Here is a 19,797-nt window from a genome sequence, read left to right as displayed (position 1 = left end):
TAATCTCTTCAACAGGAATATAAATAAGTTCTATTGAAATGAGTGGTTTCCATAGCATATTCAACTGCTGCTTTCAAGGCTTACAAGACAGGTTAACCTATTTACCAAAAAGAGCTTTAAATACATTTGGGTTAGTTCTACTGAACAAAAGGGTATCTAGAAACATAAAACTCCCTTGCACGGGAGGCTCCATCCCTGGCCAGAATCCCTTCGAGATCTCCCATAATTCGAGCCAACCATATTTCTAAGTTTCTCTGTACTTCCTTTAAGTTGTTTCTAATGGAGTCAAAAGATCGTCTCATGCTAAGCTTGGCCTCACTGTCCAGTTCATCCCCATAATAACTCTTCCCAATCTCAGTTTGTAATGCCATCAACTTTTGTCCAGTTTCAGATGCACGCTGCTGAAGTCGAAAAGCTTCAAGCAAAAACTCAGTTTGCCTTTGTGTACGGAACTCTTGACCAAGTGTTGGTTCACAGGGATCACTAGCTTGCTGAAATGTCATAGAAAAAAGATTCAGGAAACATACATACCCCATATGAATATTTCAACCTTTGGAAAAAGAAGAGCAACAACATACTCGGCAAGCGTGTGAATGTGAATGCATATTAGATAAAGAGAAATATCATTATACATAACCCCATGTTTTAACTCTCCACCCCAGCCAGAAAATTAAAATTTCAATGTCAAGATAAATGCAGAGTATATTGTCCTCATTCAACACTGAATTTAAGGAAAGGCTCACAGGAACTTCAATTCTTTTTCTTTATGGATGAATCTCAAATTATTATTTCTTCAATGCAGGCCCACATAAACATAAGAATGTGGATGGGGATTGACATGAATATAAAATTCTCATTGAATGGTGGACAGATTTAAAGCAGAAAAATATCCACAGAAACAACTGTTTGGTAACATTCAGAAGCGATTTAGTAGCTGTTCTCTCACAGAAACTGTTCACAATATTAAATTTATGATCCATCCATCAATCTGGACTTCTTTTCCTTTTTAATCTCTCAAACGAGTGTATAGAATGAAAATGCACACTAATCCAAATGAAAAATGTTGAGAAATATTTGACAGGTTAGTAACGATAGTTAAAAAAAAAATGTTTGAACAAAATTCATCTCCAGTGATAACAAATCCAAAATCCTATCCGCAAGACTTCTGGTGTGGATGATCCTCAATTTTCCTAAAGCTTAAGCAACAAATTGATTAAAAGCCTCAGTAAGTCAAATGTCACAAACCAAAAGAATTAAGAAGCCTAGCAGTTTGTTTGCAGATTTCAGGAACAAAATTATCTTGTTTGACTTGAGATTAGAGTTCCTTCAGAAAAGTATAGGCAAATAGGTCATGAAAAATCATGTCAAAGTAGAAAACAGAAGGATCAAAGAAAATTATATGTGTATTACCATTCTTCTACATAGATCATCAATCTTCCCTGCAAGAGCTTGGTATCTCTTTGCCTGCTTCCTCATCAGTGCTGGAACCTTCGACAGATCAGTTTTGCCAACCTTTTCCAAATTTTGGAGTTCCTGTTCAAGTAACTTTAATTTGGAGGAAATTCCTGTTGATTCACCATCTACCTTCCATGGAGACTCCCTTCTAAACAGAAAATGCCCAGCAGAGCTTCATCAGTTGTAGCATTATAAACATAAGTCAGGAATATTAGCATCTAGAATGTTAAATTTACCTGGCCACATAATGCTTCATATGATAGAGTGATTCAACAGATTCATTGTGCATATCCTGCATGAATAAATTTTCAACTCTAATATCTGTAAGAATGAACATGTAAATTATAAGTCTTAAAAAATCTATACATGAAGTTTTCTATGATAATCTCTTTTGACATGGTCTAATGCTCCACCAATTGAAGTAGAGACTAGGTAAGACCGTAAAAGTTCAGGAACAAGCCAAAAGTTTCTTAATAAACAAATTGTCTAGATCTTTTATGGATGCAAAGTCAATCAAAGATTCAAAAACTCAACTGAATGAGATCTGTTATTGCCCTTGGAAAAGTAGGGCATGTTAATAACAAACATAGATGCCACTTTTCACAGATCCCTAAAGAAAAATTAGTTTTGTTTTGATTTTAATACTATAAGCTTTCGATAGGACAAGCAGCAAAAGTAGTGGCTAATTTTGAATAAGGACATATTGATCTGGTGATCTTCTAGTTGTAAACTTGTATATGAGGACAAATTAATTTTTCATTTACAAAATATAAGCACAGAAAATCAGACAGATTAAAAACAAATTGTTTTTAAATAATTTTTAAGCACTAGCTTATGCGACCAACTTACAATATTTTGTTAATGAACCATATTTAGTTCAGGTATCCTGTCTGATCAAAAGCATACCATCAACAAGTTGAAATGAGTTCTTTGTGACTTGCCCAAGATTAGATCCCTACTAAACAATACATGAAGCTACTTCACCTGTCAACTAGACTAACCCTAGGGTTAAGCTAAGAAACAATTAAGATTATCAGATGATAAAGCTTCCATATGTGAAAAGATATGCTCCAATATCTGGGGCTGGGGAAAAAGTCTATCAAAAGGAAGACAAACATATAAAATATACAGCAAACCATATCATTTAATCTTTAGCCAAATATAGGATTTAAATCAACGAACATCCAAAGCAGAGATATCAGATAGCGAGGAAAGGGAACCAATCAAGAATCATGCAAAAACTTTTTTTTATTCTTTATCAAACTAAAGAAAATGTTTAGGAAAATAGCAAACCTGCCAGAGACTAGCTCTATCAGTCCAAAACTTATAAGGAGAAGCCAATAAATCGGCACTTAAACCTCCATTAACGGGTTGCTGCTGCTGCTGCTGCTGCTGCTGCTGCTGATGGTGATGCTGATCATAAACAAAATTAAAACTCTCCTCCAAACCATAACATTCCCTGTTCCCGCAGCCACCACCAGATGGGTCCTCTTCGTCTTCCTCCGCTGCAAAATTAGCGACAGCACTTCTAGACATAAACCCAATCATCTCCTCTCTCTCACCAACCTCTCTCTCCAACTCTTGAATTCTGGCTTTCCATTCCTCCCTCTCTCCCTGCAAATCTTGAATTCTGGCCCTTAGTGACGCCATCTCCTCACCAGCGGCGTCGATCTGTTGCAGTAGCCGCTTCTCTTCTGCCTGCCATGCGTTCCTGTGGCTGGCAAAGATCTCAACAACTCTTGCATTGGCCTTGGAGTCCTCTTTTCTCCTGGATTTCATTTGCTTAAGCTGCTCCTCAGTGTGGAAGAGACGAAGTGAGAGGTCTCTGATTTGGGATTGAAGCTTCTGAACAAAATTGAAGGAGTTGCTTGGCAAAGATGCCAAGAAGAGAGAAAAGCTAAGGCCAATGTAAGAAGAGATTGTTTGGTGCAGATGGTCTTGCTCTTCTTGGTTCGAGTTTCCGTCGTCTTCTCCGGCCATATTTACTTGGAGAGAAAGGACTCAGCGAGTTGATGGACGGGTTGGGTAATAAGTGTGTGTGTGAGAGTGACCAATGACCAAGCCCAGCCAAGTCAAGGATATATGATTAGCTCAAAAAGATTCGTTAGAAAAGCTATCTTGTCACGTTACGAAATAAAAACGATTTTTTTTTTCTTTTCTTTTTCTAAAATTATAAAGGGTAATTTAGAGATACGATAAAATCTATAAAATATTTTTTATTAAACTTTTAATAATAAATTAATTTTTTTGGTTAAAAAAAATAATAATAAATTAATTTTTATTTAATAAAATATTCTTTTTATTAATAAAATTTACGACTGACCAAATATTATAAATTTTTTAAAAATAATTATTACTATATATTTTAATTTATTCTAATTAATTAAAATATTTTTATAATTTTAAAATTATATTAAATATTTTTATATTTTCATTCAATTAAAAATAACATCGTTAATTTTATTTTAATTTATTAAGTAAAAATAAAATAATTTTAATATTACATTTTCATATTTTCTCTTTATTAATTAAAATATCCATTAATTTTAAAATTATATTAAAATATTTTTATTTTTATTTTATTAATTAAAAATATATTTCGTTAGTTTTTATTGTTTTTATCATTAATTTATTAATTAAAATTAAAAAAAATTATGTTTAAATTGATCTTCTGCTAAATAAAACTTACCATTCACTTGTTAATTATCAGTCTCATCAATTAGTCCCTAATTATTTATAGGGATAAACATTCATTCGTTTCGGTTTAAAATCAAATTGAACCAAATAAACTGAAAATTGAAATTTTACTATTTATAAAAATCAAACTGATTTGATTTTGATCATAAGCCGAATCGAACTGAATCAGTCTGATTCAATTTGATTCGATTTAATTTGTTCAATTTCAATTTTTAATAAATTTTTTATTTTTTACACTTTATTTTTATTATTTTAAAATTTAATTAAAATATTTTAATTTTAATATAATCTAATTTCTCTACATTATTAAAATAACATATTATTATCACTAATTGGTTCGATTTTTTTATTTTTTTATTATAACTGAACCGAACTAAAATAATCAAAATTTTTAAAATTAAAAACTAAATCGAATCAAAATGAATAAAAAATCAAACTAAAATTTTAAATTAATTCAATTCGATCGATTTTTTCGATTTGAATTAAATACTACTAACATCAAATTATTTATATTATCAAATAATTTTATTTTTTAAGATAAATATAAAATAAGATGCAAGATAGACACATATTAAAAGAATAAGTGATTGAATTTTATTTAATAAGTAGGGTAATTGAAATAAAAAGAAATTTGAAAAATAAATTCAATTAAATTCATGTATTTTATTTAAAAATCAACTAACGCCAATTTACTTTTTTTTTTATTAATTCAGTCCATACACTTTTTATTTAAAAGATAAATAAGTCCTAATTTAATATAATATTTTTTAATAATAAAATATTATTTTTTAAATTTAAAATTAATATTTTAATTAATTTAAAAAACATATAGAAATAATCAATAATTATACAAATTATAAAAAATAAAATTTTATCAATAAAAATAATATTTTAATATTAAAAAAATATTTTATTATTAAAAATTATTATTTTATGTCTGAACTTATTTTGTTTCAAGAAGATGAAGAACCAAAGGGGAGAAGCCTTGGGGAGCCTTGGCCGAACCTTGGAGGAGTTGTGTGTATGAAAATCTGCCTCTTCTTGCCTTCATAAGGATCTTAAATATGTCTTGAGAGGCTGCCTAGGGTTTCTTGAGTGTCCATGCATCTTTTAGAGGCTGCCCAAAGTGCCCATGTGCCTTCTATGTGCATGTGTGGAGTTGCAAGGACTTTTTGGTCTTTTAATTGTTGTCCAAGTGTGTCCAAGAAGCCTTCTTCACATTATTCATGCACTAAAGAGGAAGGTGGAGCCTTGATTTGAATTTTGAATGTGCATGGCATAAAGTGGGAAACATGTGATCTTCAAGATTTGGCTTATTGAATAAGGAAGAGGCTGTTCGGAGGGTTTCGGCCGCGTAAGTTTAGTTTCGGAGGCTGGACTTTCGGCTCTGGAGCAAACTTTCAGCTTTCGAAGGTGCCTCCGAAGGTGGGTGACTTTCGGCTTCCGAAGGTGCTTCCGAAGGTGGTTGAGTTTCGGCTCTGGACTTGACTTTCGGCTTCCGAAGGTGCTTCTGAAGGTGGCTTTTCCATATTTGGCACTTTTTGGCAGTTTTAAGAGCATTTTCTCTTGATTGTCTCTTTACACCTAATATCTTCAAAACATGATTAAAACCACAAAATTAGGTAGAAAAGGTGTAAATAAACATCAATAAGATCATGATAATATGGTGCATGCGGAGGCACGTTAGGCCCCCGAAAGTGGCCTGGCCAGCCACCTATAAAGGGGTCTCCTGTCCGAAATGGGCGAGTTTTCTCTCCCCATTTCCGGCCAATATGAGTCTCCGACCTCCCTTAGCGATCTTGTGTTCTTTCTTCAAGTCTCTCATGTTTTTATGAGTTATTTAACTTGGTTTTGAAGATTTTTGGAGCTAAGATCAAGATTTGAAGCTTGGAGACCCCGGAGCTTTCTTCCTCTATTTCTCCAAGTGTAGGTCACCTCTCCTCTCGATCTTCAAGAGGTAATGGTAGATCTTTAGCTTATCCCATATTTTAAACAAGTTTTATGAGGAGTTATGGGGTAGAAATACATGTTTAGGTTAGTTGTTTGTTGTTAGGGTTAATGTTGAGTTTATGGATAATGTATGTTGTATATGAATATGCCTTGTGTTATTGTTGGGGTTTAGGATAGTTTGAGACCCCTATATGCTTGTTTGCTTGTGTATGCATGTTGTAGAATAGTTGAATGCGTGTTTGGAAGGTTTGGGAGGCAAAATGTGCATGCGGAGGCTGAGTTCTGCCACTTTAGAAGAACTCAGGTTCGGCAGCCGAAGGCACTTTCGGCCGCCGGACCTGCCTGTGGTGGCGTGTTTCGGCTGCCGAACCCTACCTCCGAAAGTTGGACTTTCGGCTCTGGATGGGAGTTTCGGCCGCCGAACCTGCCGCCGAACATGCATGAGTTTCGGATCTGGAAGGCACTTTCGGCCGCCGAAGGTGCCGCCGAAGGTGCCGCCGAAGGTGCATGACTTTCAGCTCTGGAGGGACTTTCGGCCGCCGAACCTGCCCCCGAAAGTGCCCTGTTCAGCCTTCCTTTGCATGTTTTCTATGATTGTTTTAAGGTGTTTTAGGGGGTTTTTGGGGAGATGTTTAGAGTCAAGTTCATGTATGTTTGGTCCCTCATTTAAGTTCACCTGTGTAGGTTCGGACCCGAGGAACCGAGGACCCCAGTAGTGAGATAGTTGCTTCAGAGCCTGAGGTGAGTAGAATGACTCCTTATGTTGCAAGACCCCAGCAGTGAGATAGTTGCTTCAGAGTCTTTTCAGAGCTAGCCTGAGGTGAGTAGAATGACTCCTTATGTTGCAAAGTAAATAAATAAATTTTGAGCATGTTCATGCATCACGAATGCCATGAGATATATTAGGTTGTTTGCTGATAGCGGTTGTCGAAGCCGTCAAAAATAAACCTATTATCAATCAACAAATAACTTGTAGATAGTGGCAATAGGGTCGAACCACAGGGATTTGACACTACTGATTTTCCTAATAATGACTTGGACAAGTAAATAACAAATAAATAAAAAGAGGGGGGTTTGATTTGATAATAAACAGCAAAAGAAAGCGATAATTTAAATAGATGAGAATTTCAATGGGAAAAGGATTCTAGTTGAAGTATGAGTCTATTTCAGTTTGTTCAGAATTGATAATTGATTATTTAGGACTCCTATTTTATTTTAATAAATTGGTTTTGGTTATGGAAGACGCTTCTCACAACCAAATTCCTCCTTAGTTCTAGTTTGATTAGGAAACGTTCGCTAATCAAACACTAATCAACAAGTTGCCAAGGAACGTCCTTGGGGCATTGTAGCATCGAACAACTGTTGACTGCATTAAGACTTAGAGAAACCCAATTCTATCCTTGCCAACCGCGTGGTCAAGTTTAGATTATGCAACTTGATTAAATGTGTGTTTAAATAATCTAAGCAATTACGGACCTAAATTATTCAAACAATTGTTACTCAAGCAATTAAAAGCAATAGGCCTAAATTGATTCTAAAAGTGAAGCAACAATTATAGAAAGATCAAATTGCATAAATATTGAAAATAAATAGAAGTTTAACAATGGAGATTTAAATCTCCCAATTCATCACAAATCTGAATTTTCCAACTTCAACTAGAAAATATGGAAATTAGCCACTCATGGTGGACAAAAATCACAAAAGAAAGAAGAAAGAAAAGAAGGAGACAAGCTGCTGTGTTTTCTGCAGAATTGCTGAAGATGAGATATACTGGTTTGGGTTGCCTCCTTTTATAGGTGAAGAGTCCAAGTTCAATTAGGGTTTGGAGTCCCTATTTTGATTTGGTCTTTGTAGTCTTTAATTCCTCTCTTGATGTTGAATTTAATTGCAATTGGAATTCCTTAGGTGAGAAACTCTTTCGTGGCTCTTAGAACTGTGATGGCAGTGTTTGAAGTGGATTTGGACTTCTCAAAATTCAAATTTCTGTTTTCTGCACAATTTTCCGCTCTACTGTCAATTTCTGCTGTCAATGTGATTGGGGCGGGTGATTTGGGCAGATCACTTGCTCGATCTGCCCCAATCGCTTTTTGTGAGTTAGTCCAGTTTTTAGCTTTCTGTCTCTGCGAGTGATTTGGCCAGTCTCTGCGAGTGATTTGGGCAGATCACTTGCCCATATCACTTCTGCCTGTTGCCTCCAGGTTTCTGCTTCAGCTTGATCTGGGCAGTGATTTGCCCAGATCGTTGCCCCAATCACTGTCTGTGAGTTAATCCCAATTTTCTGCTCCAGTTTGATTTGGGCAGTGATTTGCCCAGATCGTTGCCCCAATCATTTTCCATCTTTTTCTGCACTTTTTCTCCAATTTTCCATTTTCTTCCTTTTCTTCAAAAACGAGATAAAAATCATAAATTAAGCTAGAAAATGTGTAAATAAGCAATAATAAATATAATAAAAATGTGGCTAAATTATGCTTGATCAATCAACCTATCAACCAATCACAAAAAGCACTTCTATCCCAATCACTTCTCCCTTCCCCCCACACTTACTCCTCACATTGTCTTCAATGTGGAAAAATTCAAGCAACGGGGGAAGTTCACAAATAAATTAGCAAAAGTGAGTCAAAGAGAACTTCCCTGAGGAGTAAGTCGTTGAAAACTCAGGCTGGTGGTGGTGGTGATTGGGGTATGAGTAACTCCAAGTGAGAGAGGATGACATTCAACTTTGCATCAATATAATATATTTTTGCCTCAATTCTAGCTAGGCGAGTTTGACAATCAGGTTCCAGAGGCGCTACTAAGGTTGTTGGCACTGACTTGTCCTCTGTTCAAAATAAGCGCGATTGTGGTGGAATGATAGGACCTGAAATTGCTTTAAAATTTCAAGTTTCACCTCCCATTCCTCTTCCTCATCTTTAGTGGACAACTCATTAACATAGGTTTTTTCCTTTGCCTGCGAATGTATCTTTCTCCTTGTCGAGGCCGGTAGAGAGGATAGAGGCGAGGGTGTCAAAGGCAGCGCTGGTGGCTCAACAGAAGGCGAGGGTGACGCGACTGGTGTTGGCGGCGCGTCTGTCAATCTGCCAGGGGTGCACGAGTCCATCGCCGAAGTTGCTGGCGTCATCGACGAAGTGCAGCGTCGGCTTGAGGAGGAGCGGGCATCGGGTTGGGTTGTTCTTGCCATGGATGTACCTGCAATGGGAGAGAGGCGAGAGGGAGAGATCTTGAGAAAGAAAAAGAAAAAGGGAAGAAGAGAAAATAAGAAAAATAGGGTTAAGTTTATTTTTTTATTTTTATTTTTTATTTTTTTATGAATAACATTAATTAAAAATAGTATAATAAAATTTACCTTTCTTTAGAGCAGTTTCAAAAATAATAACTTACCACCCAAATAATCATTAAAGGTCATAAAAGGTCCCATAAAGTCTAGAATTGTCCTAAAAGTCTAATATGCTCTAAGGTAGAAAATAACAGATAAATAAATTAAAAATTGAAAATTAAAAGAAACTCATTGGTAACTGTGCAGGCTTGGGCAAGCTTGTAATCTTGGGTTGCCTCCTAAGCAGTGCCCTTATTTATTATCCTAGGCTAGACTTCAATGGCATGTTAAGCTTTATCCACTTTCATCTTTGTATTCATTCAGCACCCAAATCAACTTCTTTGCTTTTAAAGGATTCAACTTAGAGGAGATTATGATTGGAAGTGTGTTATTACTTCCCAAAAATGCATATTTCAAATGAGTTGGAAGCATTTTTAACTCAAGTTCTGTTGCCTTGTGGCTCAAAGTGTCCAATGAGTGTTTCTATGATTTCTTCATTGAATTGCAATGTGCTATTGTCAAGGCAGTCCATTGTCAAGTTTTCGATTAAAACTACCTCCAACTTATCTTCCTTGCTTAATTCAAATGCTTCTTGAGCGAAACGATTAACAATGTCTATGCTGCAAAGAGAAAAATTATCATCAAAATACTTTATTGCAACAATGACATTAAATTTTACTTCTTCTCCATCAAACTCCATTGTGAGCATGCCTTCGTGCACGTTGATCTTCGTTCTAGTTGTGCTAAGGAATGGTCTTCCTAGTAATAAATTTGTAGAGTTGGATGAACTGTCATTTTCCATGTCCAAAACAAAGAAGTCTGCTAGAAAATGAACTTCCCCACTTTGACCAAAACATCCTCCAACATGCCTTTAGGATAAACTATTGATCTATCGGCGAGTTGGAGTGTAATTCCTGTTTGTTTCAAAGGATCTACATCCAAAGACAAATAAAGAAATAGAGGCATAACATTTATAGAAGCTCCTAAATCACACGTTGCCTTCTTGATTTCAAGGTTTTCAACTTTACATGATATTGCAAACATGCCTTTATCTTTACATTTTTGAGGAATTTTTCTTTGAAGTACAGCTGACACATTTTCACCTACTTTAATTTTTTCATGCCCATGCAATTTCCTTTTATTAGTGCAAAGATCTTTTAGAAATTTCACATACCTGGGTATTTGTTTTATGATTTCAAGAAGGAGTATGTTTATCTGGACTTTGCAAAAAATGTCCAAGATTTCTTTTTCTTCTTTTTCCCTTTTTGATTGAGCAAGTCTTTCAGGAAAAGGAGGACGTGTTACCTGAATTGGGGGCTGCTCTACCTTTGATTTTTGGGGCTGGTTCTCTGCTGAAATCTCTATTTCTGGTTCTGGCATCAGGTCTGCCGTACTGCCTTGGGCAAGCCTTTTCTGGTTGGCAGATTCCAACTCCTTCCTGCTTCGTAGTGTAATTGTGCTTGCATTCTGTTTTGAATTTGGCACGGTTTGGGAGGATAGTTTCCCTTGAGATTCCAACTTGCTCACTGATGTAGCAAGTTAGCTCATTTAATTCTCTAAATTCTTTATGCTTGATTTTGTTTCCTATTGAAAGTAAGAGTGCTATTAGCAAGGGATTGAATAATGTCTTCTAAAGACATACCTGATTTTGCAGCTTGATAGTTTGCTCTTAGCTGGTAGTTTTGCTATCTATTTCCATAGATAAGGTTTGGATGATCTCTCCACCCCTGATTGTAAGTGCTTGAAAGTGGGTTATACTTCCTTTATTGTCCTTTGAATCCTCCAATGTCATAAACTTGTTGCACATCTTCCTGAAGGATAGGACACATGTCTGTGGGATGGTTGGCTTTTTTGCAAATGCCACAAGTCCGTGCATTATTTCTTGCAGCCAATTATTGAATTACAATAGTAAGTTGTGAAATTTTAGATTCTAAAGGTGCAATACTTACCTCATTCTTATTCCTAGAAATGTCCTCATCTTGGCCATACTGTCTAGAATTGGCAGCCAATTTCGAGATTAAAGTTTTACCTTATTTAGGTCCCATTTCCGCAATGGCTCCTCCACTAGCAGCATCTATTATTCTCTATTCTAATGCAAAAGTCCTTTATAGAAGTGAATGTTGAGCTGTTTTGGAGTGATTTCATGGTTGGACAACTTGCAATTAATTTCTTATAATGTTTTCAATATTCATGTAGAGTTTTAGCTTTTCTTTGTTTGATTCCATTTGTTTCCTTTCTTATAGATGATGCTTTGGTTACTGGAAAAAACCTTTCTAAGAATAAGTCTCTAATTTGCGTCCAAGTGGTGATTGAACCTGAGGGCAAATTGTAGAGCCAATCCTTAGCAGATTCAATCAAGGTAAAAGGAAAAGCTACTAACTTTATTTATTCATCAATTATACCTTGTGGTCTCATACTTGAACAAATCACATAAAACTCTTTAGATGACGATGTGGGTCTTCATTCTCAAACCCTTGGAATTTTGGTAACATATGAATCATAATGTTCGCAATTCCAAGGGTGCATTCAACACTAGGTATGTGAAGCAAAGGGGTTGTTCTTTAGTAGCAGCTGTGACCATAGTGTCCCTTCAGTTGGTGTCAACTGGAGGCTCGGTTGGTGTTGAAGATGTAGTGTCTTCGGTTGGTAGAGGGGATCGGGCAGGTGGTTGAGAGGCTCCCGAATTGGCTTGTTTTTTGCAACTTGATTGCTTTCCTCAACCTTTTTGTAGTCTTTTTTATTTCTGGATCAAACTGAATTCTGCTATTTTCAGATCTGATCATAAAAATAAAAATTGTTAAAGCTCCCCGGCAACGACGCTAAAATTTGACCGGTGTCGAATCCATCAATTAAAACTTATCTTCCTTTCCTTGATTCATTATGAATTTGTAGATAGAGTAAATGAATATTGATCCCACAAAGCCCTTAACTCTATTTAATTTAGATGATTAGTTGAATAAGAAGAATATTTTAAAACAGAAAGAGAGAAGAAGGGAATTTTTGTTTGAAGAAATAGATTTTGCCTTGGGCAAGCAAAAAAGAACTTAAAAGAAAAATAAATAATGCAATTGAGATGGTGAAATAAATAATTAAATTACATTCAACTGAATGTAATCAAATTGAAGGGTTTAGCAGTTGATCATTAATTAGAAAAATAAATTCATTTTATTATCTATTATTTGGTTATAGTGGTCAAACACGCGAATCTCACCAGTTTTTCATTATAATTAAATTAATCTGCTTCACACTTAAATTAATTCCTAGTTAACTAACAACCCCAACACGCATGTAGATTTAATTAGTTAATTGCTTTAAGAGAGAATAATCCAAATTTGATCAATAATAACACGCGAATTATTTAAATTAGATATACTAATTCCTTAATATAAATGAATATGCTAATTGCTACTTGTTATTAACCTAATTAAATAATTGCATATTTAATTGGGTTAATTAGCAATATCTTGTCTTACCAAGAGATTCAATAGGCCTCTTGAATTCTTTAGAGGATAACAATGGAGGTGGTGTTCCCCGAAATTAGAAATTAATAGAAAATAGAAATATAGAAAATAGAAATAAGATGAAGTGATTTAAGCACATAATCTCACAACTTGAATAAAACCTCAATTTGGATTAACCTTCAACTGAAAAGAATTATTTAGACTCTAAGGACCATAATAAAATTGCAAAAACTAAAGAAAAGAGAAGAAGAAGGGGGCGGCAAGGGAGGCGGCCGAATATGGGAGAGGAGAAGAAGAAGAGAAAAAATATGATGCTGGGTTAATTCTTGAGTAGCCTTTATATAGGTTTTTTTTTTTAAAAAAAAAAAGATAAATATTCTCAATTTAAAATAAACTCTACTACTCCTATATTATCTCTATCCTAATCTAATTGTGTTTGCTCCAATCTGAAGTTGATCTGATATCTGTACAGCTGAAAAAATCGTGATGAGCTGGCAAAATTTTAAATTCTGGAGCTATCCATCGCCTTGGGCTACAGCCTTGCCCAAGGCTATGACCCCGTAGTCTGAAAATCTTCTAATTCAGCTTTTTTTCGTTCCTTTTCTTAATTTTTGCTCAAAAGCTTGTCTAAAATCAAATTTCAAGTAAAAATTAATTATTTATATCAAAATTATAGCCAAATCATGGAATTTAATAAGGAAAAAGTGGTGAGTTTTGCAACTCATTACTTACTAAAGGATAGAAAACTCTGACAAGAGTGTTTTTACCTAAACCTAACTTATTAAAAACATTTAAGATGAGAAGGTTTATAGAACTACCTGTATCTACCAATACTTGCATTACCTCATACCGGTTTAGGAGGATCTTAACGACCAGTAAGTTATTTTGAAAGAATCTAATTGCTTTGTCAGCAGGATCGAACCTTACCTCTTGCTTGATCCATAGTTCTTGATGGACAGATAGGAAATCCTCTGCTATACGCTTATTTTTCCCTTTGCCTTTGTCAGGTTCTCCCATGATGACATATACAATTTCAACCATTTCAAGAGATAAAGAGGAAAATTTCTTTTTTTAGAGAGAAAAATAACAAGAGCTGGTGCGAATCTAAATGAACAGAGAAAGTCCAAGGAATTTTCCAGCAATGGAACCAAATGATGTTTTGGAGATTAAATTGATGATGTGGTCAGAATGGAATCAAATGATATTTTGGAGATTAAATTGATGACGTAGCCAGAATGGAGCTATGCTGTGATTGGTTAGAACCTGTAAGGGTGAGAACGTGAGATAGTGGCCCACCCACGGCAGCCAGTCCGATGCTCAAGTCAATCTCCTGAAGAAGAGAATGAATACAATAAATTGCTTAGAGTTTTTGTGTAAGAGAATAGTGTACCTTTACCTCTATGGTTCTTCTCCTTTTATACTATAAAATAATAGAAATAAATATGGTATTTTCCGATAATCCAACAGTGATATGGTCGGCTGCTTGATATGGGGCATTGCCAGCTAATAGATTAGTAATTCCACAATTATACATGTAATGGGGATATGTAGGACTGCGCCTGCTAACGATAACTTCGTACTGAGACTCGCCTTACTAAGGAAAATGCGAGTCTTGATGATGATCCGAGTATTAGAGTGTCCAGATCTTCCTCCCCTAGGTTGGCCTACATTCCCTACTTATCAGATCATTGCTACGTGGGCCTATCTCATACTGACAGTTTACGGCTTACTTGGGGCGAGAGTTATGTAACATCAAATAGTTAAAAAAAAAATCATAAAACCAAAGAGAAAATTCGTAACCATCAAATTTTATTTAAATAAATACATCATATACGTACGTAATAACATAAATTTCAAAGATTATAGAGAATACTAAACTAAAGCAAAAGAAACCCAGTACATATACAGAAGATTAAGCCTAATATAAATATAAACTAACTAAGAATACACATAAATTGGAGATAAAAAGAGTGGCACAAATAGTATCTATGAGACTTTAGGGGTTAACAGTGCAATTGACACTTGGAGAAGTTAAAAATGTGCTTGAAATTTGGGGAGTTAATGGTATAAGTTTAGTAGGATATGAGAAAAAAAAAAACTTAGATAAGCAATTGCATGTGTCGCCTACTTAAATCTTGTTCAATTTGAATTTAATTTAATTTTTTTTTTGAAATGGGGAGTGGGGGATTGAATCTGAGATCTCTCAGATTTACTCGGGTGCACTTACTATCAGGCTAAGCCTGTGAATGCATAGTATAATATAATTTTAGTATTGTTTATGCAGCCACGATATCATGAATTTATATCCTAATTAAACTTTACTAATTACTATTTTATAACAATTTAATCACATTCAGATAAATAATAATTATTTATTATTAAATTTATCATTTGATAATAGTTGTAAATTTAATATATTAAAAATATTAAATTTTAAATTTTATAAATATTACTCAATTTAATATTAAAATCTAGTTTTTTTTTAAAGAAAGGGTTAACTTTACATCAAATTGTTTATAAAAATTAAAAGTTTTCACTTTTTAGAGGATTTTAAATTTTTTTTAACAATTTTAATTATAATAAAAAAATTAACTAAAATAATTACATATAACTCTAATTATAATATTTTTAAACGCAAAGCTATAATTATAATTGAATTAAAAATCATAATAAAAATTATATCCATTACGAAATTTAAAATTTGAAGTTAAAATAATAAATTTATTTAATTAAAACAATTTTTTAATCATAATTTAAATTTAAAATAAAAATAATAAAAATCTTATTAATTAATTGAATGAAGTTTAAATTTAAATAAAAAATTCACTTAATTAAATATAATTTAAATATTAAAAGATATTCTCAATTAATTTGAAATTAAATAGAATACTAATGTAATTAAATTAAAAATTTTTAAATAATAAAAATATTGTAATTATCAAATATTAGTGGAATATTTTGGAAAAATTCCATTGTTCCTCCTCCTCCCACTTTTATATATCTATATATAAATTATAAAATATTATACCAATTAGATATTTTAAATAAATTTTTACATTGTATTGTCTCATTCCCAAAAAAAAATTAATTTTATTGCTTATTTTATCTTATTAGATTAAATTATTGATAAATAATCCACTCAACATAAAATGCAAAAGATAAAGCTTGTACTAATATTCAATACCTTATTTATAAAAGCTTAATTTTAATATTTTCAAAAAAAAAAAAAAAAGCTTAATTTTAATTTATTTTATAAAAATTAAAATAAATTAAATTAAAATTTTTTTAAATAAACCAGTTGCATGACTTTAGACAGTGAGTGGTCATCATAACTGTTCACCAACCCTCTATTAGATGTGAGCAATATTCGGTTCAAACTGAAAAAATCGATCGAATCAAATTGATTTGAAAATTTGATTTGGTTTTTTATACATTTCGGTTCGGTTTAATTTTTAATTTTAGAAATTTCGATTATTTTGGTTCGGTTCGGTTTTGATAAAAAAAAAATCGAAAAAACCAAACTGAATCGATTAGTGATAATAATATGTTTTTTCAATAATATAGAGAAATTAAATCATATTAAGATTAAATATTTTAATTAAATTTTAAAATATTAAAAATAAAGTGTAAAAAATAAAAAAATTATTAAAAATCGAAACCGATTAAACCGAACCAAATCGAACCGAATTAGACCGGTTCGGTTCGATTCGGTTTCTGATCAAAATCGGTTCGGTTCGGTTTTCATAAACACTAAAAATTCAGTTTTCAGTTTATTCAGTTCGGTTCGGTTTTGAACCGAACCAACCGAATGCTCACCCCTACCCTCTAATATTTAAATTCTCTTTTATTTTTCTCTCCCTTCTAATACTATCATAATTTATCTTATTAAAATTTTCTTTATTCCCCCAATCTACCAAAAAATAAAACTATTTTGTGGAGTAAAAAAGTTTGTTCACAAAATTATTTTTGATCGGGTTATTTCCTATGGGAGAGATGAGCTTTTTCCTGCTTGTACATCGAGAATCTATGTTCGTATGGAAGAAAATAGCGTTCACTATAGAATATATGGATATCCATGTTTATTCTTAGATTCTAAACAAATTTAAATCTTTCTTGTGAAAATACATTGCAATTCGAGGTAATTTTTAGACTATAAATCTATATGTATGATTTGTTTAATCTCGTGATTATACATGTATTATGTGATAGAATGTGAATCTTAAACTCTTAAAATAAGTTTTCCAACAATATATTATATGAATTTTTTCGATATATATTAGCTGAGATATAAATAATCAAAATTAAAATTTCTTAGATACAATATATTTTTGTTAGTATGCTTCTACAACATATTTTAGTCACAGTAGAGGTTAGATAAATTTCAAGCTCTACAATAAGTTAGTTTTTGGTAAAATCAAACATCACAGGAAGACTTGGAGTATCCAAAAATTCCCTACTGATAAGAAAATGCAGTGTATCTCGGAGCATTGGGCGTGAGTCTGGGCCATCAGGCCTAGACTCAAAGGGCCATTGCATGAAGCGCTTGCCTACTAGCCCAGGCATGTGCACGGTGGGCTTGCAGTGCCCAAGCAAGCGCAACTTGGGTCCTTAGCAGGCTCAGCTTTGTTTTGTTTTTTTTTTTTAACAAAAAAAAGAGAATTTTTTTTTAAAAAAAAAATTATTCTGGTCCAATATAAATAAAATTAAAAAAAAATAGATGAGTAACATTTTAATACAAAGTTGGATATTTTTTAATTTTTTTAAAATGTGTCTAATTTTTATAAAAATATATGTATTTTTTTGGTTGTCGCTATAAATTTTTTTATTTTATTTGTTTAGTTTTTAGAAATTTATTTTTTAATTTTCTGTATTAGTATAAAAATATGGTGTTAGCTTTTAGTGGGATGTAAGTCATTTGTGGCCCTCATATAATTTTAATGTTGAGCAAAGAGCTCAGATTGATAAGATGATTAGATAACTAATCATCTCTAAAATAGATCCTGTAGACACTTCAGATGAGATAACCCATTTAGTGTAGTTTATCGTCAATGTGAATGAAAAAATGCAATTTATTATTTAGAGAGGTGGTCTTTTGCAATATAGAGAAAGATATTTAGTTCTAAGGACCGTATTGTCTGATTCTAACCTAAAAGAAATTTAGATGCTACTTGGGAGAAAGTTAACGGGTCTTATAGATGCATTGTAATAAAATTCATTAGTGAATGTGTCAAATTGGTTGCAAATAGGACGGCATGTCGTTCGATGGGACTAACAAGAATTAAAAGTAGATCTTTCGTTAAGCCAAAATTTCATAAAATTGACTGTGATCTGAATTGGCTAGAACAATATCTATACATATTTTTTGAAGATTCTATACCTGTATCTCAAATATATATTAGATGTGCATAGTTTCTTTTGGGTTTTGTTGTTATCTTTGGAGATTTATTTATGCTTTTATATTTTTTTATAATGAATAATACGTTTTTACGAATTTAAATATTATGTTATTTTTATTTTATGAATTGTTATTTTTTTAATATCATATGTTTATATATTGTATATGAGTTAATGTTTCTAGATATTAATTATAAAATATTTTAAAACTTTTAAATTATAAGTAATTTAAGATATGAACTTTAATAAAATTAATCGTGATTAATTTTTATAATATATTAGAATTTTATACGATAATTAGAAATATAGTAAACTTTCAACTATAAATCTAATGTAAAATAATTACTAATATAATTAATTATTATTAAAATTAATGTATATATGAACTAAGACATTAACTCATATGCATAAATATCCTTAATTTGGACTAAAAATAATATTTATTTCTCAAACTTTATAGCTTATTTTAATAAGAGAGAGAAGCTAAATGAGGATAACTATAAAATCTAAAGTATAAAAATTCAGTATGTACTTAAGGAACTAGAAGCTCTAGAAGCTCTTAATCTAGTTTTAGAATTACTAGAACATGGCAATATGGCCTAGCATAGGTGAGACCGTGAGGCATATAATGCTTGGAAGAAAAGAATTCAATTGCTCATATTACTTAGTTGAGGAGTATGCATGAGATTGTTATGCATGGCTTCATAAATATGATTTAACTATATACATATGGCCTGCATTGTAAGAGAGATTTGAAGGAATCTCGCTTGTCAATCTCATAGCTCACACTATCATGATATAAGAATATGAGTAATATAGTGAATGAGTTTAAGGATGTTCATCATATTTTAATTGAAAAACAAAAATAGTCTAAGCTATCATATGCTCTTTGCTTAAACACCTAAGTTTACATGAAAAGGGCTATTTACCCGCTACACCTACATTAAGTCTAAGAGCTAGAGCAATCCATATGAATTTAAATCTAACGAGTATAAGAGTGTACATAACTAGCTCTAATTCTCAAGGAAGAAAAGGGATCTAGGCAAACATCAAGGTGGGAACTAGCAAAAAATAGGAAAAGTGAAGTCCAATGAGAAATAATAATAAAGGAAGGGCAAATGTCCTTTCTGATAGAAGAAGATAAGCATTGCTAATATAAAATATTTTAACTGTATAGAATAGAATCGAAATACCTTCGTAAAATTTTGATAACTTCTTAAATGGACAAAATGGATATTCATTAGGAAATAACAACAAATTGGAGATTGTAATGACCCGGAAACCGATACCCCTCTGTAACGGCCCGAACCGCTACCTGCGCTAGGATCCAGATCGGCTTAAGGCCGCCGGGACCCGTAACAAGCCAAACATACATCCTATCACCTGGTCAAATCCCATACATGATCAAAACTTTAACATAAAAACTTAAACATATGATGTATATCCCGAGCCTGACCTGTATGCGACATAACTGAAAATATAAAGAAACCCCCTACTAGAGCCCTCATCAAAACTCTAGCTGGGTCA

The 19,797-nt window shown here is 32.8% G+C and overlaps 1 protein-coding gene across 2 annotated transcripts; it reads right to left on the bottom strand.

Annotated features, from left to right (window-relative positions):
* Positions 1–3,519, bottom strand: LOC110602313. 2 transcript variants are annotated; one of them, XM_021739800.2, is made up of 4 exons: positions 2,749–3,519; positions 1,692–1,747; positions 1,411–1,603; positions 1–491 (listed from the first exon to the last, which is right to left on the bottom strand). In XM_021739800.2, the coding sequence occupies exons 1-4, from the start codon at positions 3,433–3,435 to the stop codon at positions 138–140; spliced, it is 1,290 nt and encodes a 429-aa protein (XP_021595492.1). In that variant the 5' UTR covers positions 3,436–3,519; the 3' UTR covers positions 1–137. The 2 variants fall into 2 exon arrangements, with proteins under 2 accessions (XP_021595492.1, XP_021595493.1); XM_021739801.2 differs by having other exon boundaries at positions 1,411–1,600.
* Positions 3,520–19,797: the final 16,278 nt, after the last annotated feature.

The sequence above is a fragment of the Manihot esculenta genome, chromosome 15 (genome assembly GCF_001659605.2).
Source record: "Manihot esculenta cultivar AM560-2 chromosome 15, M.esculenta_v8, whole genome shotgun sequence".
In the NCBI taxonomy this organism is placed as follows: Eukaryota; Viridiplantae; Streptophyta; class Magnoliopsida; order Malpighiales; family Euphorbiaceae; genus Manihot; species Manihot esculenta.
Note: the sequence above shows the minus strand (reverse complement) of the source record. Positions and strands in the feature narration are given on the sequence as shown.

Bases quoted from the DNA above. Each gene is read 5' to 3' on its own strand.
- LOC110602313 (XM_021739800.2), bottom strand. From the start codon at position 3,435: ATGGCCGGAGAAGACGACGGAAACTCGAACCAAGAAGAGCAAGACCAT. The intron at 1,748-2,748 runs GTTTGCTATTTT...TTATTCATGCAG, and splicing joins ATAGAGCTAGTCTCTGGCAG to GATATGCACAATGAATCTGT. The intron at 1,604-1,691 runs GTAAATTTAACA...TTTTCTGTTTAG, and splicing joins ATGAAGCATTATGTGGCCAG to AAGGGAGTCTCCATGGAAGG.